Source organism: Dasypus novemcinctus, chromosome 31 (assembly GCF_030445035.2).
Source record: "Dasypus novemcinctus isolate mDasNov1 chromosome 31, mDasNov1.1.hap2, whole genome shotgun sequence".
Lineage (NCBI taxonomy): Eukaryota > Metazoa > Chordata > Mammalia > Cingulata > Dasypodidae > Dasypus > Dasypus novemcinctus.
In genome coordinates, this window is record NC_080703.1 from 18,806,629 (window position 1) to 18,831,473 (window position 24,845).

General features: G+C 40.9%; 1 protein-coding gene across 4 annotated transcripts in view; it reads right to left on the reverse strand.

Annotated features, from left to right (window-relative positions):
- OXSR1 (oxidative stress responsive kinase 1) overlaps positions 1 to 24,845 on the reverse strand; it is a 146,661-nt gene that overhangs the window by 110,126 nt on the left and 11,690 nt on the right. For all 4 annotated transcript variants that reach the window (XM_058290744.2, XM_058290745.2, XM_071212876.1 and 1 more), the window contains exons 2-3: positions 15,312 to 15,424; positions 1,412 to 1,520 (exon numbers count right to left, since the gene is read on the reverse strand). In XM_058290744.2, coding sequence (XP_058146727.1) covers positions 1,412 to 1,520; positions 15,312 to 15,424 — 222 coding nt within the window. The remainder of the gene's footprint in view (positions 1 to 1,411; positions 1,521 to 15,311; positions 15,425 to 24,845) is intronic.

Sequence of the window (24,845 nt, forward strand, 5' to 3'; positions counted from 1 at the left end):
ACACACATAAGTAATGATGTTAATACTGGGAACCCAGATTTTCTGTATAAGAGAAAGGCGATTCAAGTATAATACTAAAGAATTTTTTTTTAAACCTGTAATGTTAAATTTGAATTGGAAACATTAATGTTAAATCATGGTTTCTTTTCAATATGTTAAATTTCCAGGCTCTGTCAATTAACAAAAACTAGAAGAACTGACACTGCAGTAGCAATGAGCACCCTAAGCACCCAGGTTTTACTTTTATAATACCATTCCCCAATAATATATACCAGAGCTGCTACAGAAGTGGCTGATTCTGGGTCTGGGAAAAGGAATATAAAAGTGTGTCTAGGAAATCTTGAACTAAAAGGCAAGAAGTATCAAAGATTGACGGGTTCATGTCAAAAGGACACAACAGGACACTTAGAGGAATTTCCACTGACAAAATTCTAGACAACATAAGCATGAAAAAGTATAACTGACTGAAACTCATAGAACACATAAAAATCCATGAGTCTAAAATGATACTTAATAAAAGGAAAGTTCCACCCAACTGGGAAAAAAGAAAAAATTCTCTCATTTGCTACCAATGAAAGTGACTTTTAGACCAACTCTATAATATCAACCAATTGGTACCTGAAAAAAAAAAGATCCTGTCTTTTCAGTAGGAACTGCAGTACAAATTAATCAGATTCCTAGCTGATAAGGCAAAGTTTCTCTTCACAAAAGAATGCCAGTTTACGAACATAAAAGAAGATTCAATAAGAAAAATCACCTTGCAAACCCTAATAATTGATTCAAACAAGGATTGTTAATAGATGCTAAAATCATTCAATGAAAGACTGACAGGGAACTGGATACTGACATGCTAAAGTACTGTATCACAATTTACTTATTAACTGCAATGAGGAAAAAAAAATCTTTTCCATGGAGAGGTCCAACTATTGTAATCTTTAGCAAAGTTAACATCATTATTAAATAAGATATAATCATACATCAAATGCTTCCTGATATGATGCATATCCAGAAATATTAAACTTTCATCTAATCAAGACTTTAATCTAATTTTCAATCTGCAAGAAACAGGAATATAAAAACAAGTAAAATACCACCAAGAGAAAATAATCAGATAAATCCAGAATGTGGGACATTCTATAAGATAACTGGACAAGGCCCTTCAACAAGTTTATGCCATGGAAAGGTGGAAAGGGAAGGAAATCATCCTAGATTAAGAGATTTAAGAAGCGTAACAACTCAATGCAATATGTGGAATGTTTCAGCTCATACACTAACATATCTAGCAGATACTATATTCTCAGTATTTCCTCAAATGCAAAAATGTCCATGAAACCAAACCTGAATGAAAAGAAGAAAACTTTTATTAGCTTCTCAACCCACAGAAGTTAATATTTCATTGTACTCTACTCACCTCCACTTAGCAGCTTCATGACTAGCCATAACTCGTCTTTCACAACAAAAGACGTGTAATAGGACACAATATTAGGATGATGGCACTGACTCATGGCTTGAATTTCTTTCTACAAAAAAAGAGAAAACATGATAACTCATTATATGTAAATCTAAAATAAACACTACAAGTTAGCAAATCCAGATTTAGGACTCTGAATTCTATGTTACAACCTTCCTGGGATCTCCACAGTCCTAACCTCTTGGAGAATGGTTAAATCAAAAAATAATTTTAAAAAATGTTAAAATCACTTGGTTTCCCCTGAGTCTGTTCTGACTCTCCTCCTTTTGCTCAGTATTTATCACAGCCTGCCACAGCATCGCACGAGGCCTCCACTGGGACACACATTTTACTTCGAGGTATCCTTAAAGACCCAGCTTGGGAAATCTGGTTTAATAGTCACGGAGGATAATTACTAATAATTAGCAGGTGTTTTTATTTTGCTTTTGCAAAATATTAGTTCATCCCACTTCTGTGAGATGATTAACAATTCTCATGCCAAAGAGAAACATATTGAAACAGGGATGTGAATGACTTAACTAAGGTCATAAACTAAACCCAGAGTAGGAAACTAATCCAAATGTCCAAGCTTACTCTTAGTTTATTAATTTAAATAAGACTTGGTGTGGTAAAATGTCTTATAAGGCTCTGTGTGATCAGGGCCCTGCTTACTTCTCTGTTCTCATTCTTACTCTCTCCACTAAGCCCACTCAAACATACCCCAATCCCATGATTCAGCCACAGTAAACTCCAAGTGAGCTATGATTTGCTCTCCACCTAGACATTTTCTCCTACTTTTCCCTCTCCTCAAATGCACCTACGCCATCCTCTCTGCCTAGCTAACTCCTATTCTTCCTTCTGATCTCAGCCTGAATATCATTATCTTCCAGCTCACAAAGATGAGTTAGATGCCCCTTCTCATAGCTTCCTGTCACCCTCTGTATCTCCTCCTCCTATGGTGCCACGTCATTTACTGGATAATCATTTGTCTCTCTCTCCGCTCCACGAAAGCAGGTACTTAACTGTGGATTTCTAATCACTGTGGAACTTAACATACTACACCGTTATTGTCCATTTATTTTCTGCACTGCCCACAAAATCGTAAGCTCAATGAGAGCTAAAACTGTATTCCTGGCACTTATCATTGCAACTGGCGCAAAGTACACTTTCAGTAAATATTTCTTGATGAATGATATCCTACAGCACTTGATACAGCTTTTTACATATTCATGTACTTGTGCTATAGCCCCTCGTGTATGTATTTGTTTAATAAACCTGTGTGAAAGTTTCTCATAATCCCTGATTCATAAGAAGTGCTCAATAAATGCTAATTTTCCTTCTCTCATCTTCTCTACTTGAAATCCTTTTATGGCAAGGATCTTATCATATACATTTTTACAGACCCCAAAGTCACCAACCACAGTCTTATGCACTAAAAACTAAGTAAATATGAAGGAAAAGGAAGAAGGAACTAAAATATAATAAGCACCTATATACTGACATAGTTATACAGTATTCAAACTAATAAGAAAAGTACACATAAGAGGAAATATATAGGACAGTAGATATGTACCAAATGAGTAATGAAATATTCAAAGAAAGGTTGGTGTAAAATTGTGGAAGGCATTAGTGTTAAGCTAAGGGTTATTTGAGCTTTCATGTGAAAGTAGGGGGCACAATAAAGTTACAGGAAACTATCAGAGAATTACAAAATTCAAAGATGAGAGGAGTCTTAAATATTATTTCTTCCTTTCTATTCCTTTTCTTTCCTACCCTTACATTTAAAGGAGGAGAGGGAATTCCTCTGCCTTAACTCCCCTGGAGTTATTCTTTCTTCCTTTCAAAAGAAAAGTAAATAGATAAATGCTTTGCAAGAGTGGTATATACATCACTAATTGTGCACTTTGCATAAATTCTATGCTTTGTTGATATGTATCAATAAAAGTGGTTTTTAAAAAAAAAAGGGTGGTATATATATTCTGCCCTAAACTTCCAGGCAGCTTCCTTAATACTCTAAAGTGAATTCCTGGGGAATAGGTGTAGCTCAGTGGTTGAACACCTGCTTCCCATGTATAAGGTCCCAGGTTTAATCCCTGATCCCCCCTAAAAATACATAAAAGTGAAAAATAATAATTAAAATAAAATTTAAAAAACTCCATGCCTACTGATAAAACTGCTTTCTTAAAGGTTCTCTACTCTAGTATCTGCTATTGCCAGATCTTTGGTTTGAACTTTTCAGTTCTTTACCTCAAGCTTTCTAAAGCATTTCTTTAATGGTGACCTTCCCTCTTCATGAACCTCACCCAAATTTCTACTAATTACTCCCTAGTTTCCTAACTACCTTAATGTAGGCATTTTTCTTCCACTTCACACAATTTAGTCAGTACCCAAGTAAAGTTGATTTACTCATTCATTCATGTAAGAGTGAACAAATCAAAGTCTCTCCAGAACTGAATGGCAGCAACTCCTGTGGGCTCCAGAAGGCTGCTGCTGCCCTGCTTCCGTGCCACCCAGGAAGTTCTTGACTAATGGGGAAAAAACCTAAGTAAATGAAAAGGCATTTCCTCATTCTTATTATCTCAGTGAACAGACTAAAAGGAACCTAAAATCTTAAGAACTGTCATTGGTGAAAAAGAAATTGTTCCCATTTTTAAAATACTAGAATCTAAAGTGTTTCAAGAATATATAAGGAGGGAAGAGAATGTGGCTCAAGTGATAAGGCCTCAACCTACCATATGGGAGACCTGGGTTCAATCCCAGGGGCCCCTGGTGAAAAAAAAGAGAAAGCATGCCTGCATAGCAAGCCAGAGCCCACGTGGCAAGCCGAGTGCCCACGTGGGTGTCTGCGTGGCAAGCCAAGCACCCGTGTGGTGAGCCAAGTACCCACATGAGTGCCTACGTGGCAAGCCTAGTGTCTGCGCAATGAGCCAAGTGCCCACGTGAGTGCCCACATGGTGACCTGAGTACTTGCACAGTAAGCCAGTGCCTGCGCAAGACAGTAACACAGCAAGATGATGATGCAACAAAAGAGAGATGAAAGGGAGAGTCAAGGTAAAGCGTGTAGGGACCAGGACTGAGGTGGCACAATTGATAGGAAACTTCTCTCCACATCAGAGGGCCCCAGGATCAAATCCTGGTGAATCTTGGAGAAAGACAAGAAGACAAAAAGAGAAATAGATACAGAAGATCACAAGGCGAATGGACATAGACAGCAAAAACAGTGGGGTGGGGGGAGGGGAAGGGGAAGAAAAATAAATAAATATTTAAAAAAAAAGAATATAGGGAAGCAGCTGTGGCTCAATCGATTGGGCTCCCATCTACCATATGAGAGGCCCTGGGTTTGCGTCCCACGGCCTCCTTGTAAAGGCAAACTCGCCCGCGCCTGCAGAGAGCTGATGGTTCACGCCCGCAGAGAGCTGGTGCAGCAAGATGACACAACAAAGGGAGACAAGCGGACACAGAAGAACCGCAGCAAATGGACAAAGAGAGCAGGCAGCAAGTAAGCCGCGGGGGTGGGGGGGATAAATAAATAAATAAATAAATTTTTAAAATTTTATATATATAAGGATACTAATTCTTAAGTCAGTAGTGCCAACAGTGTTGAAAATAGAATATTAAATCATTTCATTTGTTTCTCTCTTATAACTAGCAGTAAAGCAAAAAAACAACACCCAAGTGCCTAAAAGACTTGGTTTCAGGTGGCATTGTCTCCATATGCCAATACTTGTGGTAACACAAGGAAAAAGATGCTGTATTTTCCAACCATCAAATATTAACATTTATGCTTTGATGTTTGAAATTTTAATTTAAAATATTTATAATTTTTTAAAAAAAAACAACACTCTATCTTCATGGAGTGTGCACTCTAGTACTAACAATTTTGCCCTTTCTTTCCATTATCAACGTCATTGCCTGAAATTAGTCTCAATACCTCTTGGTACAGCCTTGTATACTTCACACTATGGGTTGCAATCACTTGTAACTGTGTTATGAAATAAACTTAGAGGTGCATATCAAAAACTTAAAAATAGGTCCCTACTTCATACCATATACAAAAATTAATTCAAAGTAGACCAATTACCTAAATATAAGAGTGAAAACCATAAAACTCTTAGAAGACAACATTGGGAAAATCTTCAGGATCTTGGATTTGGCAATGATTCTTAGATGTGATACCAAAATTAAAAAAAGTTAGGTACCATGGACTTCATCAAAATTTAAAACTGGGAAGCAGGTGTAGCTCAGTGGTTTGAGCACCTGCTTCCCACATACAAGGTCCCAGGTTCAAACCCCAGTACCTCCGGAAAAAAAACAACAAACTTTGTTGGGGGGTGGAGAGCGAGGCTGAGCCCAGCCTGGCAGATGGTGATGTCCGCATTGCTGCATCCCCTCTCCAAACTGCTGGCCCCGCCAGGTTCCCTACAGCCCTTCCCTGCGGTCAAAGTTCTACATTCCAGAGCTGCTGCACAGCACTGCTGACGAGCTGAAAGTTGGACTGACCTTGGCCACCACCATTTTCTGTGGGGCTATATCATCAACAAACATAATGAAAATATTTTAGAGTATAAAAGAAGAAATGGGTTGAAATAAGTTTTTGAAATATTAATATATTATGTTCTGTATAGTGATTACAGTAGTTCTTCTGAGTTCACCAATCTTTTGTGTTGTAAATGTAAATGAAGATGTAGTACGTGAATATATAAAGTCAGCATTTGTGTATCGCATCATTAAATGAAAATAGAAAAAAAACTGTGCATCAAAGAACTATATCAAGAAAGTGAAAAGACAACCCACAAAATGGGAGAAAATAGTTGCAAATCACACATCTCATGTTATCTCAGTGGGTGAAGACCCACACAATAAACAACAAAATATTAAACTTCCGTCCTGGGAAGTCCTACTATGTTCTCAAATAGAGAGGCAAGAATCTCTCAAGTACATAAGCCGTACCTGATAAAAGAAAACAGACTGGTACGGCAAGCCCTCAATATTAGTGCTTGTAACTATGAACCTAATTCTTATAAAATTGAAATTTAGCCTAATAATAACTATTGCCTAAGAGTTACCTCCTGAAAACCTCCTATTACTCTCTCTAAGCCAAACTCAGAAAATAAACGCGCTACCTTCCCCCAGTGTAGGGCACGACCCCTGGGGCTGAGACTTCCTGGCACTGAGGGGTTAATACCAAGCACCAACAGGTGATGCATTTGTAAAAAGACCTTGACCAAAAGGGGGAAACATCAAATACAAAAGAGTTTTTTACAGCTAAGAGATTTCAAAATGAGTTGGGGGCGGGGCAGGGTCGTTCCAGAGATTACATTTACACATGCCTCAGGCAGATCTCACTAACTGCCACTGTGAACAAGCCTCAAAAGCCATACTAGACAATTTAGGGAAGGCACACAATCCCTTGAAATCAGCACCTATCAGTGGGCTTTACCTTGAAATATGTAACAACCTATTTCTCAAATGTAACAGGGTAGACTCATTTATAATTTCCCTACACATGATTCTTCTACCCCTTTTATTTGGGCCTATATTTAACACTATACCCATTAACTATATCTCAGACTTAAATCTTCTGTATGTTCATATGCCGACTGAGCCCTGAATCTCAAGAGTTGCAGCCGACACCTACTCCCCAGATTATCAGACTCACCCAGGACAACTAACAAGATGATGGACAACCCCCATCCCAAAAAAACAGAGAGTACCTACAACTGTAAGCAAAAGAGTTCCTTTCATCTGCCCCATAAGACCTAAGCCCCCTCTCGATCTGAGGCAGAGTAGGCACCACCATCCCAAAATACAAGAGGCTGAGGAATAAACAAAACTAAGGGGGGAAGGCAACGATAGAAAAAGTAAACTTATTAGCATTGTAGTAACGGAAGTACATGTAACACTGTTATAAAGACAGCAGTTACCAGAGGTTTTGAGGGGGGGAGGGAATAATAGGGTATTTTTAGGGCACTGGAATTAAGAGTAAACCACAATGTAAACTATAGATCTTGGTTAGTAACAATGCTTCAATATTTATTCATCATTTGTAACAAATACACCACACAATTGTAAGATGTTATTAATTGTGGAAGGTGGGGGGGACGGAGGGAGTTGGGTATATGGGAATCCCTTATACTTTCTATGTAACTCTTCTGTATTCTAAAGCCTCTTTAAAAATAAAATTTATTACAGATAAAGAAAAAAAAAGCAGTTGATCTGGACTACAGCAAAATCTTCTAACAAGTCTCTTTGCTTCTGGTCTCTTCCAGAATTCATCTTGCAAACTGTTACAGAGTTAATCCACTTGAACAGCTATAATTAAACAGAAGACAGTAACAAGTTTTTCTGAAGGAGAAATTGGAATCCTCACATATTGCTGGTGGGAATGTAAAAGGCGCCACTTTGGAAAACAGTTTGGCAGTTCACCAAAAAGTTAAACAGGACTTATCATATGGCCCAGGAATTCCACCCCTAGGTATATTCCCTAGATAGATACAGTGTACACAAATAAGCATAGCCGCATTATTCATGATAGCCAAAAAGTGGAAACAACCCACATAACCATCAACTGCGGGCTCAAAGGCTTCCCAGCTTGGCAGCCGGGCCATAAGCATCTCCACAAAACCCTCTACCTCCTTAACTAGACCCTCTCTTCCTCTTCTTATTTCCACAGTATTTATTCCTCTCTAAGGTATTTGTCACCCTCTGTCTTGTGTAGCAGGCAAGAACCTTAACTCTTCAACTAAACTGAGAATGAGTAGAAGGAAAGATGCTCCCCTAAGGTATTTGTCCAGTGACTCTAATCCTATCATCTACCAGAGGAGAGCAAAATCTCAAAAATTTCTGGAGATAATATAGTATGATTTGACAACCAATTTCCCCATTGCTCTTAGTAAAAGTTGTCAAACACTAAACACTTTGACAAGAAAAAGAAGCAGGGAAGCGGACTTGTCCCAATGGATAGGGTGTCCGTCTACCACATGGGAGGTCTGCGGTTCAAACCCCGGGCCTCCTTGTCCCATGTGGACCTGGCCCACGTGCGGTGCTGATGCGCACAAGGAGTGTCCTGCCACGCAGGGGTGCCTCAACGTAGGGGAGCCCCATGCGCAAGGAGTGCGCCCCGTAAGGAGAGAGCCGCCCAGAGCGAAAGAAAGTGCAGCCTGCCTAAGAATGGCGCCACCCACACGGAGAGCTGACACAAGATGACACAACAAAAAGAAACACAGATTCCCATGCCGCTGACAACAACAGAAGTGGACAAAGAAGATGCAGCAAATGGACACAGAGAACAGACAACCAGGGTGGGGGGGGAAGGGGAGAAAAATAAATAAATAAATAAATCTTTAAAAAAAAAGAAGAAGCAGCAATATACTGCTCCCTCATTAATTACTACCATACAATACACATATAATTTCAGTTTACATCAGCCTTCTTTGTATGTTTTGTTTTGTTTTTAGGAGGTACCAAGGATTGAACCTGGGACCTCGTACATGTGAAGTGCTGCGCTCAGTCACCCACTCTACCATCAGTATTCTTCGGAGAACCTAGACACCTTTTCTGCAAAAAAATAAATATAACTTTGAAAATAAATTTTCAGATCACATCATCAAAAGTATGTTCATGCAATAGAATTCTCAAGATGAACTGAAAGGCTTCATATCTCTCAGAAATGGAAACCTCAGCACTCAGATCTCACCGCCAGGTTCTGACACCAAGAACACTACAAATAATAGATTTTTCATATTCCTGAGGTTTCTTCAGGGTCTAGTGAGGTCTTAAGTGCTTGTGCAAAAAAAAAAAGCCAATTATCTTAAACTTAGTTTATTAAAAGTTACTTTTTTTCCTTTACACTACATTTGCAACATCCTTTACACTATATTTGCAACATAAAGTTTATTGTAATGTGGCCAAAAATTAGAGAGGTATAGACAATTTTTTTTCTTTTACTAAGTTATATCAAATTTGCATTCCTCTGAAAGCACAGTTTGAGCGTAATAACAATATTACTACCAAAAATGTCAAATGATATTCAAGAAGAATTGTTCTACTTCTAAATTAAAATAATAAACATTGTGCCACTATTATACTAAGAAGAACAGATTTGAGTCAGAGAGACCTGATTTTTAATCCAGACCTGACACTTATTAAATGATTTATAACTTTCATCTATAAAACGGAGGTACTATCTATGTCATAAAGATATGATGGGAAAAAGATGTGGCTCAACCAACTGTACTCCGTCTACCATATAGGAGGTCCAGGGTTCGATCCTCAGGGCCTCCTGGTGAGGGCAAGCTGGCCCACATGGTGAGCTGGCCCACGTGGAGTACCAGCCCACTCAGGAATACGGCCCTGCGCAGGAGTGCTGGCCGAAGCAGAAAACTGACGCAGCAAGATGACACAACAAGAGACACAGAGGAGAGAAAAGAGAAGACGTAGTAGAACAAGGGAGCTGAGGTGGTGCAAGAGAGTAATTGCCTCTCTCCCACTCTGGAAGGTCCCAGGATTGGTTCCCAGAGCCAATTATTTAGAATACAAGCAGACACTGAAGAACACACAGCAAATGGACACAAAGAGCAGAAAACCGGGGGAACGGGGACGGTGGGGTAGAAATAAATAAAATAAATCTTAAAAGAGACATAAAATAAAGATATTATGAGGATTAAAGTATACTTAAGTGTCTAGCGCTGAAAAGATGTCTGATATTATCATCTGATGAACTTTGTCAAGTTAAATTAACCTTTGAGCCTTGGTTTATTTAGTCATAAAGTAAGTAATAATAAGACTTACATTCATTTTTATACTATACTTATGTATTATGTAAAATAATTGACAAATGGTAAGTATTCATATTGGTCTTCCAAATTCCAGTTTTAATACATAAGTAAATTTTTTTCCTTAACGAAATTAGTTTACAATTTGCAGACTTTTTTTAAGCCATCACTTTGGGAATCAGATTTGCCTCAAGCAATTGGGCTCCTGTCTACCATATGGGAAGCTCCAGGTGAAGGCGAGCTGGCCTGTGCCACAGAGAGTTGATAGCCCATGCGGAAGAAAGCTGACAACCCACACAGCGGAGAGGTGAGCTGGTGCAGCAAGATAATGCAACAAAGAGAGACGGAGAGAAGAGACAGAGAGAGACACACAGACCAAGGAGATGAAGTGGCGCAAGGAACTGAGTGACTCTCTCCCAAACGGGAAGGGCCGGGATCTGTTCCTGGTGCCTCCTAAAGAGAAAGACGAAAAGTAAAAGCAGACACAGAGAGCAGAAAATGAGTGCAAAAAAACAACAAAGGTGGGGAGAATAAAATTTAAAATTTAAAAATTTAAAAAGCAATTATTAATTTTTAAAAAAACATCACTGCAGTTCAAATGTCCAAATGGTGCTCTAAGGGACTGTGGGGTTTTTTGTTTTTTATTTATTTTTAAAAAGCTTTAAATAAATGTTACATAAAAAAATAGCAGATTCTCATATGCCCCACTCCCACCCCCTCCCACACTTTCCCACATTAACAACATCCCTCATTAGTGTGTATATTTGTTACAACTGATCCAATACATATTGAAGCATTGCCACTAAATGTAGATTATAGTTTACATTATACTTTTTTTTTAAAGATTTATTTTTTTTTACTTATTTCTGTCCCCTCTCCCCGGTTGTCTGCTCTCTGTGTCCATTTGCTGTGTGTTCATCTGTGTCTGCTTGTATTCTTGTCAGCAGCACCAGGAATATATGTCTCTTTTTCTGTTGCATCATCTTGCTGCATCAGCTCTCCGTATGTGTGTGGCACCACTCCTGGGCAGCTGCGCTTTTTTTTTTTTCGGTGTGGGGCAGCTCTCCATACGGGTGCACTCTTTGCGCACGGGGCTCCCCTACACAGGGGACACCCCTGCGTGGCACGTCACTCCTTGCACGCATCAGCACTGCACGTGGGCCAGCTCACCACACGGGTCAGGAGACCCTGGGTTTGAACTCTGGACCTCCTATATGGTAGGCAGACGCTCTATCAGTTGAGCCATATCCACTTCCCTGCATTATGCTTTAAACTCTCTCCCACACAATTTCGTAAGTTATTAAAAAATACATAATGACCCATATCTGTCTTTGCAACCTCATTCAGGAAAATGTCCCAAAAATGCCATATCACACCTATTTTTTCCCTCTCCCGCCCCTAAAAACCTCCAATGGCCACTGTCTCCACATTAATGATGAAAGTTCTTCCATTACCAGGATAACAGTAAGTCTACTCTAGTCCATCATTCATTCCCCAAAATCCTGAGGATTATGGGATGGTGATGCCCACTCCTCCTCTAATTGAGAGGGGGCTTAGATCCCATGGGGCAGATGGATAGGACGATTTTGCTTGCAGCTGTAGACTTTCTCTGTTCCTTGGGATGGTCATTGTCCATCAATATCTCCTTGTTAGTTGTACTGGATAAGTCCAATGAACTGGAGAGTGGGTGTTGCAACTCTATTGAGAGTCAGGACCTAAGTGGCACATGGACAGACCAAAGACTTAAGTCATTTGGACATAAACCTTTTAACTCTAGTATTAACTATGGGTTCAAATAGAATGGACAGAAGAGCCATGTGTAGGGAAACCACAACTGAGTCCAACTCTGTCACACTGGGAAGCAAAAATTCCAAAGTAGGGTCCACTGGCAGGGCACCAAACTCCTGAGCTGTCAGTTCTGGCTACAGCGTCTAGGTGTCTCCAGAGCCCTCAGGAACCCTGCTATCTCATGCAATATTTGCTGTGGCAGTTAATGAGATCCTGTTGAGATGTGCATAAGAGTAACCTCTGGGATAATCTCCCGACTCACTTTGAAGTCTCTGAGCCATATAAACTTACCCTTTCCCCCTTTTGTTCAAGGTCTTTTTCCAGTTGCATTGCTAGTTGCTGCTTGGTAGTTGTATCAGTCAGCCAAAGGGGTGCTAAAGCAAAATACCAGAAGCCAGGTTGGCTTTTATAAAGGGTATTTATTTGGGGTAGAAGCTTACAGTTACCAGTCCATCAAGCATAGGTTACTTCCCTTACCAAAGTCTATTTTCACGTGTTAGAACAAGATGGCTGACAACATCTGCCAGGGTTCAGCTTTCTGGGTTCCTCTCTTCCCAGGTCTTGCTTCTCTCCAGGATCAAGGTTCCTCTCTTCCCAGGGCTTGCTTCTCTTTCCTCTGTGTGCTTACTTCCTGGGGCTCCAGTTTAAGACTTCAGCATCAAACTCCAATATCAAAATTCCAACATTAAAAACCCTTCAACTCTGTCCTTAGCCTTTATCTGTGAGTCTCTACCCACCAGTGGGTGGGGACTCAACTCCCTATGACGTGGCCCAATCAGAGCCTTAATCATAATTTAATCCTGCCCAGGTACTGATCACTTTATAAACATAATCCAGTATCCATTTCTGGAATTCATAGCTATATCAAACTGCTACAGTAGTAATTCCTCAGTGCCAGGGAGGCTCATCCCCAGGAGTCACGTCCCATGCCTACGAGGAAGGTAATGCATTTAATGCTGAGTTTGGCTTAGAGAGGCCTCCTTAGAGGAGGCTTCTCACGAAGTAACTCTTTTTGTTTTTTAAGATTTATTTTTATTTATTTCTCTCCCCTCCCCCACCCCATGACCATGTCTATCCTTATCAGTGGCACCAGGAATCTGTGTTTCTTTTTGTTGTGTCATCTTGTTGTGTCAGCTCTCCATGTATGCAACACCATTCCTGGGCAGGCTGCACTTTCTTTTGTGCTGGGCGGCTCTCCTTACAGGGCGCACTCCTTGCATGTGGGGCTCCCCTACACGGCGGACACCCCTGCATGGCAGGGCACTCCTTGCGCCCATCAGCACTGCACATGGGCCAGCTCCACACAGGTCAAGGAGGCCTGGGGTTTGAACCACGGACCTCCCAAGTGGTAGGCGGACACCCTATCCATTGGGCCAAGTTCGCTTCCCAGGAAGTAACTCTTAGGCAACCTATAATACTAAGGAAAATTTCATATACTTTTGTAAAATTTTTGACAAAATTTAACATTGCAAGATCATGCCGAACACTTCCATTGCCCTCTAAATACCCCCTCTTCCATCTGTTCTATTCCTCCCTCCCTCTCCCCTCAGAACCCACAGCAACCACCAAGCTTCACTCTTGAAGAATAAGGTTCATAGTTACTTGCAACAACACTGAGGGCTTGACATACTGACCTATCCTCCCCTATGAGGCACTACCTCTGCTCTCAAGAGACTCTTGCCCCTCTGTTTGAGAACATAGCAGGACTCCCCAGGATGGGAGTCCAACACCTTCCCACTCATTATGTGGGTCTCCACTCACTGATACAACACACCATGACAAGGTGAACACATACATTCCCTAGAAGCCTGCCCTAGGTGTGCCCTGTACTGCATGCCCCCCCACATCCAACACCCTAAGCCAGTCCCTCCCCCCAGTTCCATGGACAGTGCAATCCACCCACCCACCCTACCTCTTCACAGACCAGCACCACCCAGACCAATAGTATTCTAAGGAACTGTTTATATAAGTAAATTCAATATCATCAAATAGGATTTCAATCAACCTCTCCTTCCAAGTCAATGCTCTCTCACAAAGGATAGTTCAAGACCACTTCAGCCACATATTTTTTCAGCTTCTACTAATTCATTACCAACTAACTCATTTCCCTTATTGACCCCTTACCACATACTTAAAACTATTCCAGGCGCAGTGCATAAAAGAAGTACCAAAAAATCCCTGTTGAAAAGATTTTAATGCCACAGAACATCTCTTCTACGTATTGTTCCTTGGGACCTCCTTTTCCCCTTCCTTTCCCTAGCCTTTTTTCCCCCCTCTCAATCTCCCCCAACCTGCTGTTTTTTGCTATCTATGTCTATTCACTGTGTGATCTTCTGTATCTATTTGTCTTTTTGTCTTCTCTTCTCATTTTCCTCCTCTAGGATTCAACTGGGATTTGATCCTAGGGACCTCTCATAAAGACAAAGTTTCCCTGTCAATTGCACCACCTGAGTTCCTGGTCAATTGCACCTCGCCTTGACTCTTTCCTAAGTCTCTTTTGTTGCATCATCATCTTGCTGCATGACTCACTTGCTGCACAGGCACTCGGCTCACTGCATGGGCACTGGCTCACCATGTGGGCAAGCTATTTTTTTTCACCAGGAGGCCCCAGGTAGGGCCCAAAAGGGCCCAGGCCCTCCCATATGGTAGCCACATCCACTTTCCTCCCCAGCCTTTTGAGTAGCCCATTCTGCCTGGGGGTCACTCTCTCTCTCATATTCCATCAAAATGCAAACTGATACCAAGTTTCTAGGAGGCCAAAAGTCTTTTAAAAGGATATTCCATGTAACCCAGGAAGCACAACTGCATGATAATATTTTAAGGAAATACAGAAGTAAAACATCATTTATAACAGTAAAAAAATAAAAATTAAAAATTAAAAAGAAAAGGAAAAAAGTAATTATCCAATACTAGAACATAGGTTAAATAAATCATGCTTACCTATTCAATGGAATACACATACACTGAAAATCACATTTACAATCACAAAGATTTCTATGCTAAATTATTCAATGAAAAGACCAAGTATATAATTACATTATTGTAAAATACAAAGATATTTAAATTTCAGCCTGAAAGATGTCATTTGGCAAATGTTAATCTCACAGTGAAAGGATTAACTAATTTTTTTTCTTTCTAGTTATCAGGATTTTAAAAACTTTCACAATAAACATTACTTTGTGAAGAAATCATAAATCTTTTTTAAAATGAAAGAAATAGAAAATTTCAAGTTATTACCCATTCAAACACAAATACACAGGGGTATTTCTCTCCATGTAAGATATATGAAATATGCATACCAGGAGTTCATCCATGCTAGTTTGACATTTCTCAAGGTTTATCCGTTTGATTGCCACTTTCTCCTTCTTAGGGGCACAATATGCTGCTTGGACCACAGCAGTTGCTCCACTCCCTAAAAATAAATAATGAATAGGTAAATAAATAATAAGATACATTTAAAAATATGACATTTCTAACTTCCATTGGGAAGTTATTGCTTAATGGACAGAGTTTCTGTTTGAGGTGATGAAGTTTTGGTAATGTATAGTGATAATGAGAGCACTAAAATTTTTTAAATGTAATTACTGCCACTGAATTATACATTAAAAATGGTTAAAATGGTAAATTTTGTTTTATATGTATAAAACTACAATAACTTTTTAAAAACCCAATTAGAAACCGGACAAAAAACATGGTATCTCGCTGAAAATAATATATAGGCGACAATCACAGGAAAAGATGTTCAACATCATTAGCCATTAGGAGAATGAAAACTAGCAGTACAATGAGACGTTACCATATACCTAACACAACAGGTGAGAAAAAAACAGTGACAAAAACAAATGCTGGTAAGGATGTGGAGAAACTAGATCATTGATGGTGGGAATGTAAAATTGGTACAGCGACTCTGGAAATGTTTGACCATTGCTTTTTAAAACTAAAAATACAACATAACAGAGCAATGGATGTCCTGAGCATTTGTTCCAGAGAAATGAAAACATATGTTCATGAAGAAATTTGTACATAATGTTCATAGCAGCTTTATTAATAATAGTCAAAAATTAGAAACCAACCAAACATCCTTTAAGAGACAAAAGATTAAACAAACTATAATGTATCCATATAAAATGGAACAAATGATTGATACACCCAATAACTTCAATGAACCTCAAAGACATTATACTAAGTGGAAAAAAACAATCTCAAAAAGTTACATATTTTATGATTCCATTTATATAACATTTGAAATAACAAAATCATAGACATGGAGAACAGATTTGTGCCTACCAGGAGTTAGAGATGTGGGGGACCAGGGTAGGCATAAAGGGGCAGCCCATGGAAGCCTTGTGGTAATGGTACAGTTCTGTATATTGAGTTTGGCAGTAGTTTCATGAAGCTACATATATGACAAAACTGCATAGAACTGTAATAGAATTATACACACAAAAAAATAAGTGCATGTGTAACTAGGAAAATCTGAGAAGGCTCTGTGGATTTAAAAAAAAAAAAAAAAAACCTGCTTATGCCTCAATCCATCCACTACCATTAATGAAATAACCTTCAAAGATCATTGCACAACATCACTCCTGTGCTCACTTAGCCAGAGCAATTGCATGATACCTGATAATGGAACAAGTTACTTTACTTTTCATACTCCAGGTACAATTAATTTTATCCCCACCTCTATGTCTCTGTGTCAGCCATTCACCCCTTGCTTTCTACATATGAATCCATACTTTCCCTTCCTTTCAAAGCCCAGCTCAAAACTCACCTAACTTCAGGAAGATCCAAGGGAAACAGATTCAAATTTCAGTTCCACATTAATAACCAAGTAAGTCACTATTTCCTGACTATAACCTGAGACACAGCAATGCTCAAAAAAATGGTCACTACTGTTATTTACCCACTATCTTATTGTTAGACATTTAAACTGCTGAAAGCTATTTCCATGTCTCCTCAAGTGCTTGGCACAGTATAGATACTTTTTATGTTTCTGAAGTACTTTATCAAATGTTTACCAGAATACACAGGGGCAAATTTTCCACACGAATTCCCCACATTATTAGTTAAGGTAGTTTTTCCAACATTTTAATTGTTGGTATGACTATAAGCTAAATGTTCTCCTGTGACAATAGTCAGCCCTGGATAGCAATGAACTGTAAATACTAAAAAGGAAAAATGTGCAATCATTAAATTGTTTGCCTCTTCCTCTTCATTCTTTCATCCTCTTCCCAAATAAAGTGATTTCAACAAAATGTTGGTAAAAGAAGGTAAAGGGAGGAAAAGCGCTGTATGCGTTGCCACAGTAATTATATTAAAAGGAAGCAGACTGAATAGAATACGTCACATAAAATGGAACATGCTTTCAATATTTTGAGCAAAATGCTACCTAGAGTTCGTGGCCATCCAGGGATGCAAAAAAAAAAAAATTGCTACCTAGAATCTCCTATATTATAGAGAGCATTCACTTTGGGGATGACTTTTTTTACCTTAATAAGCTCCTATATCAGTCTGTAAAGCAAGCTAATTAAATGCTCTAAAATAAGTATATGGGAAGCAGATGTGGCTCAAGCAGCTGGGTGCCCACCTACAACATGGGAGGTCCAGGGTTTGGTTCCCAGTGCCTCCTAAAGACAGCGAGCTGACATGATAGGCAAGCAAGAAGACCAGAAGCAATGAGGAGATACAATGAGGGAACACAATAAGAGAACACAATAAGGTCCTGGTTCAGTTCCCAGTGCCTCCTAAAAAGAGGACGAGCAGAAATAGCACATAATGAATAGACAGAGAGAGCAGACAGCAAGCGCAAACAACAAGAGAGTGGGGGTACATGAGTAAAATAAATCTTTAAAAAAAAAAAAGTATATGGCAATTTAACACCAAGGCTTTAAAACTTAAATTTCTAAGTGAAAAAGCAAAGAATAAAACACCATATAAAAGGTTATGTATTTAAGTTTTCCAAACGTATACAAAGGGAACACTAAGAGTAGAAAACAGTCTCAAAAAATGAAAATAAAAAGTTTAGCAGAGCGAGTGTAGCTCAGTGCTTGAGTGCCTGATTCACATGTATGAGATCCCAGGTTCAATCCCCAGTATCTCTGAAAATTAAAAAAAGAGTATACAACAGGGAGTGGAAAGGAAGTATCTTGTTGTTAGAAGGTAAAACAAAATAAAAAAATAGTATTCCTTCCTTAGATGTCAATGTAGAGATGTATAAGTAGGTAGGAAGTCCACTTTCCCCAACTGACAAGTCAGATTTTTATTTATATTACAAGAAATCATTTCTATTTCTATCACTTTAAAATGAACTATCTTAGGGGGAGCATATGTGGCTCAACTGGTTGACAGCCTGCCTCCCACATGGAAGGTCCCAGCTTTGGTTCCCAGTGCCTCCTGAAAAAAACAAAAACAAACAACAGCCGGAAAAAAAAAACCAACTCAGGGAAGCCAATGTGGCTCACTGCTTGAGTTCTGCCTTCCAACATATGTAGTCCTGGGTTCAATCCCTGACCTATGGTACCTCAAAAAAAAAAAAAAAAAAAAAAAAAAAATCATAATATTTTAAATGAAATATTTACATCTAGAAGATTTCTGAATTCCTAACAAAGAAAAATATTACAGTAGGAAAATAAGCTTGATAATTTTGCAATTATTTTCAAATTCAAAGTCCGCTCATATGAATCAGAACATGGAGAAGAATGAAAATTATCTTAAACATGAATTGAAAGTTGCCTTGTTTATATGGTCTAAGAATAGTGAAAGATATAAAAAAAATCAGGCTCAAAGATCAAACTAATCTAAATTACTTTCAAATTACCATTTATTTCAGTGATACTGTTACTTTATTACTATTTATGGTTCCTATTTAGTCATTCAAATACTTAAGAATAAAAACATATAATGTACGGTATAAATACTTTCAAATAGAAAGTTGTTCTGTTTAAAAAATCCCTTCACAAAATCACAATGAGATACCACTTCGCACCCTGTAAGTGTTTATAATAAAATAGACAGAGGACTCCCAGAAATATGGCAGGCGAGGAAAGACACAGGACTCTCTCCTTTCCCAGAGAAGGGGCTAGGGAACAGGCAGAAACAGCCTGGGGGAAAAACATCTTCTAAGGTTTAGGACATCAGGGGAAGGCTGGCCACCACCCAGAAGAGAGAGGGGCAAAGGACAAGACTCTGGACAGCAAAATTATGAGTTAAAGCTGAAGCTGCAGTTGCCACAGTTCACCTCCACCCTATAGGCAATTTTGAATTCTCAGGCCTCAGGCCAGCAGCTACAGACAAAAAGGGCCACAAAAATCCACCTCCCCCCCCCCCCCCCAGGATTACAGCCTAAGGCTAACTTAGCTTTTAACCCACAAATTTGGTATCCTGCATCCCACACACCCTTGTATGGGAATTCTACACATGTGCATGACTATTTGTAAATTTACAACTTCTGTGATGAAAAAAAAAAGTTTTTAAATTACCAGCTGAGAATTCTTTATCTGGCAAAATTATCCTTCAAATATGAAAGTGAGTTTATTATTTTTTTTAAGATTTATTTTTTATTTTTCTCCCCTTCTCCCCCAGTTGTCTGCTCTCTGTGTCCATTTGCTGTGTGTTCTTCTGTGACCACTTCTATCCTTATCAGCGGCACTGGGAATCTGTGTTTCTTTTAGTTGCATCATCTTGTCGTGTCAGCTCTCCGTGTGTGCAGTGCCATTCTTGTGCAGGCTGCACTTTCTTTCGCGCTGGGCATCTCTCCTTACAGGGCGCACTCCTTGCGCATTGGGTTCCCCTATGCGGGTGACACCCCTGCATGGCACGGCACATGCCCATGCACCGTGCACATCAGCACGGTGCATGGGCCAGCTCCACACAGGTCAAGGAGGCCCGGGGTTTGAAACGCGAACCTCCCATGTGGTAGGCAGATGCCCTATCTATTGGGCCAAGTCCGCTTCCCAAAAGTGAGTTTAAAATATTTACAAACAAACAGAAACTAAGTGATGAAGGCATAACTATGTGATTATGAAGGAGGCTAGTTAGACAGGGAATCAATAGATGGATCTGGAACCTGGCAAGAAGTCCACATGGATATCAATAACCCCCAGAACAGCTGCTGGAAGACCCTCCCCAAGATTCTGCCATTCAGGACAGGATTTCCTTCAGAAGCCAGGAGAAGCCCCAGATGTTCCCCAAGGACTTTACCATTGGGCCCTCATAGGGGATTGATGGGTAGGGTAACCAATCAAAACAGCAAACAGCTATAACTCCTCCCCTGCCATTAGCAAAGGGGTGGAATAATTAACAGTCCAAAAGCAGGTACAGGGGCAAGATGGCGGCTGAGTGAACATCCCTGTTAGGGTCTTCTGCAGGGAATCGGCTGGGCGGCGTTGGAGACTCTTTGGGACCGGATTGTTTCGGGATTTTTGCTGGTCCGGAGGTGTCTGGACATCGATTTGGAGGGAAGGTAACAGAGAGGATCCGTCTGTAAAATATACACGGAGATCCCAGCTACCTGTAGAGGATTCCCTCCTTGGGTAGGCGGAGACGAGGCATCTAGCCCCACTCGGTGGGGCTGAGCCAGGCCGGGCCGCAGCGGCGGACGCCGGAGCCGGGCCGGGCTGCGCCGGCGGCGAGCGGGGCCGGGCGGGGCCGAGCCGGGCCAAGCCGGGCCGAGGCGGCGTGCGGAGCCGGGCGGGGCCGGTTCAGGCCTTGGCGACGGGCGGCGGACGCCGGAGCCGGGCCTGGGCCGCTGTAGCGAGCGGAGCCGGGCGTAGCCGGGCCGGGCCACGGCGGCGTACGGAGCCGGGCGGGGCCGGTCCAGGACGCGGCGGCGAGAGGTGGACGCCGGAGCCGGGCGTAGCCGGGCCGGGCCGCGGCGGCGTACGGAGCCAGGCGGGGCCGGTGCAGGCCGCGGCGGCGAGAGGCGGACGCCGGAGCTGGGCCAGGCCGCTGTAGCGAGCGGAGCCAGGCGGAGCCGGGTCAGGCCGCGGCGGCATACGGAGCCGGGCGGGGCCGGCCCAGGCTGCGGCGGCGGGAGGTGGACGCGGGAGCCGGCTGGGCCGCTGTAGCGAGCGGAGCCGGGCGGAGCCGGGCCGGGCCGCGGAGGCGTACGGAGCCGGGCGGGGCCGGTCCAGGCCGCGGCGGCCGGAGGTGGACGCGGGAGCCGGCTGGGCCGCTGTAGCGAGCGGAGCCGGGAGGAGCCAGGCCAGGCCGCGGCGGCGTAAGGAGCCGGCCAGAGCCGGTCCAGGCCTCCGCGGCGGGCAGCGGCGGGCCTGGGGAGGAGTTTCTGTTCTTTGGTTTTTGGTTTTTTTTGTTTTTTTTTTTTATTTTACTTAATTTTTTTTTTTTTTTTTTTTTTTTTGAGCATCTGCAGTACTGGGGAGTTCGTGGGCCCTGGGCGGCCTATTGGGGGTTTGTGGGAAGGGAGGTGCTTGCAGACCCATTTGGGCAGACAGACCGGGGGTTTTAGGGCAAAGCGGGGGGAAGTTGTTGTTTTAGATAGTGTTGCAATTGTGACACGTGTATACCTGTATCTCTATTCCCCCTATCCGTTCCCCACCGTTTGCCCATCCTCTTTTTCTTTCTTCCTTTCTTCTTGTCTTTCTTTTTTTCTTTATTATAATTAGTTTTTTTTTTTTCGGTTTTCTCTTTCCCTCTTGTCCCTCATCTTCCACTTATTTTATTTTAATTCAAGTATACAATAGGTGCTACAGGGAACACCTCACATTTGCTGGGTTTTCCCATCCTCCACTGCCTCATTTCTGTGTGAACTGATTTAGGCTACCTACACTATCCCCCTTCCCCTGCATCTTAATATCCACTATCATCTACTGTCTCTCCTATATTCCACCCCCCACCTCCCGTTCTTTGATCCACAAAGTGTCTAACTCTTAATTTCTAATACCTTTGTTCTGTTTTCTGTCTGTTATCCACTCTTGAAACTATTACCTTTCTTTTCTTTTTCCCTCTCTCATGAAAACAATAGCTTTGTAGTTCATACCATATTCCTCCCATATTCAGTCATCTACTTCATAAAAGGTACTCTACCTACAGCTATAACTCTATACAATCTACATGAATCTAACCTCCATCCTCCCAGATCTCATATTCTTGCTTTGTTAACATACATCACCAATACTACTTTACACTTTTCCCTTGCTTACACAATTGCCTTTCCCCAACACTAATACTTTCCTCTAAAGTGAACTTAACCAACAACAAGTAACTAGAATAAGAAGAAAAAAGTGACAAAGAGAAGATATAACACCTATGCAAAAATAACAACTAATTAACCTCCAAGAGCAGACAAAGAAGCTAAGGAACTGATTAAATTCGTCAAAATAAAGAGGTGACCAGAAAGCAACAAAAATCTACAAACCAAACCAATAATCAGGAAAACATGGCTGAATCCAATCAACAAACCAATAATCACGAAGGGGAGCAAAACTTGGCACAAGCAATGAAAGATCTCAGAACATTTATCACCGACAAATTTGATGCAGTAATGAAAGAGGTTAACAACACGAAGACATCACTTGGAGGGGAAATTGCAGACATACGCAAAAACATAACAGATATGATGGGAATGAACACCACAGTTCAAGAAATCAAAAATACACTTGCAGCAAATATCAGCAGACTAGAAGAGACAGAGCAGAGAATTAGTGATGTGGAAGACAGTACATCAGAAATCAAACAGATAGTAGAAGGGGTCAATAAGAAGATAGAAAAAATCCAATTAGGATTTAGGGACCTGAATGACAATGCAAAACGCTCAAACATACGTATTATAGGCATTCCAGAAGGTGAAGAGAAGGGAAAGGGGTCAGAAGGAGTGTTGCAGGAAATAATGGCTGAAAACTTCCCAAATCTACTGAAAGAGACAGATGTACATATCCAAGAAGCACAGCGCACTCCACAAGTCATAAACCCCAACAGGCCCACCCCAAGACATATACTTGTCAAATTATCCAATGCTCAAGACAAAGAGAAAATCCTAAAAACAGCAAGAGAAAAGAAAACCATCACATACAAGGGAAGCTCAATTAGATTAAGTGCTGATTTCTCTTCTGAAACCATGGAGGCAAGAAGACAGTGGTATGATATAGTCAAGGTACTAAAGGAAAAAAATTTCCAACCAAGAATACTCTATCCAGCTAAACTAGCATTCAAACATGATGGAGAGTTCAAAATATTCGCAGACAAACAGAAACTGAAAGAGTATACCAACAAGAAACCTCCCCTTCAAGAAATTCTAAAGGGAGATCTGCAGGAAGAAAGGAAAAAACAGGAAAGGCAAAGTTGGAGGAGAGTATAAGACCAACAACAACAACAAAAAAGACAAAAAAAAAATATACAAACAAAATATGACAAACACAAATCCAATCAAAATATGGCTAACACAAATAATTCCTTGATAGTAATAACACTGAATGTCAACGGATTAAACTCACCTATCAAAAGATTCAGACTGGGACAAGCAGTGTAGGGAAACATCTACAGGACCTTGTAATAGGAAATGAATTTATGAATATCTCACCAAAAGCACGAGCAGCAAAAGAACTAATAGATAAATGGGACTTCCTCAAAATTAAAGCCTTCTGCACCTCAAAGGAGTTTGTCAAGAAAGTAAAAAGGGAGCCCACACAGTGGGAGAAAATATTTGGCAATCATATATCTGATAAGAAACTTATAACTTGCATATATAAAGAACTCCTATATCTTGAAAATAAAAAGATAAACAACTCATTTAAAAAATGGGAAAAAGACTTAAACAGACACTTCTCCGAAGAAGAAATACAAATGGCAAGAAAGCATATGAAAAAATGTTCCAAATCTCTAGCTATCAGGGAAATGCAAATCAAAACTACAATGAGATACCATCTTACACCCATAAGATTGGCAGCTATGAAAAAAACAGAAGAATACAAGTGCTGGAGAGGATGTGAAGGAAGGGGAACACTCATCCACTGCTGGTGGGAATGCAGAAGGATCCAACCATTCTGGAGGACAGTATGGCGGTTTCTCAAAAAACTAGCCATAGATTTGCCATATGACCCAGCAATACCACTGCTGGGTATATACCCAGCAGAACTGAAAACAAGGACACAAACCGATATATGTACACCAATGTTCATAGCAGCATTGTTCACTATTGCCAAAAGTTGGAATCAACCCAAATGCCTATCAACAGATGAGTGGATCAATAAAATGTGGTATATACACACAATGGAATACTACTCGGCTGTAAGAACAAACACACTACAAACACATGTGATAACATGGATGAATCTTGAGAACCTTATGTTGAGTGAAGCAACCCAGACATTGAAGGACAAATACTACATGACCTCAATGATATGAAATAAACAAGCTGCCCTAGATAGCAAGAGACTGAACGATAGGCTTACAGGAAATCGGAGGGTGGAGGAAGGATATGAGCCGATGTCTGCAGGGGTGGAATTTAAGATGAGATGGTGTAAGTATGAACACAAAGAAGAGATAAAAGGGGGGCAAGGGGTTGCCTTTGGTTGGGGCTTTGCGGGTTTGAGGGTGGCTGGGGAGGGACGGATGGGTAACGTTGCCCAAAAGTGGGGGGAGGGAGGGGTAGCATACGAACACAGGAGAGGGTCAGGTGTTGCTGGAGAGTAAAATGCCGAGAAAATCACATCAAAATATAATAAAGAGGGTCACCTGTTTAGAATGCTCGGAGGGGAGGGTCTGATGCAGGACGGGCTCCTGGGGAATGTCTAAATGCTCATTCTGCCAGAGTGGGTGACACCATGGGGTAGAAACCCAAGTAGTGAGAGTGGGGGTGGACCCACATCCTGGGGAGG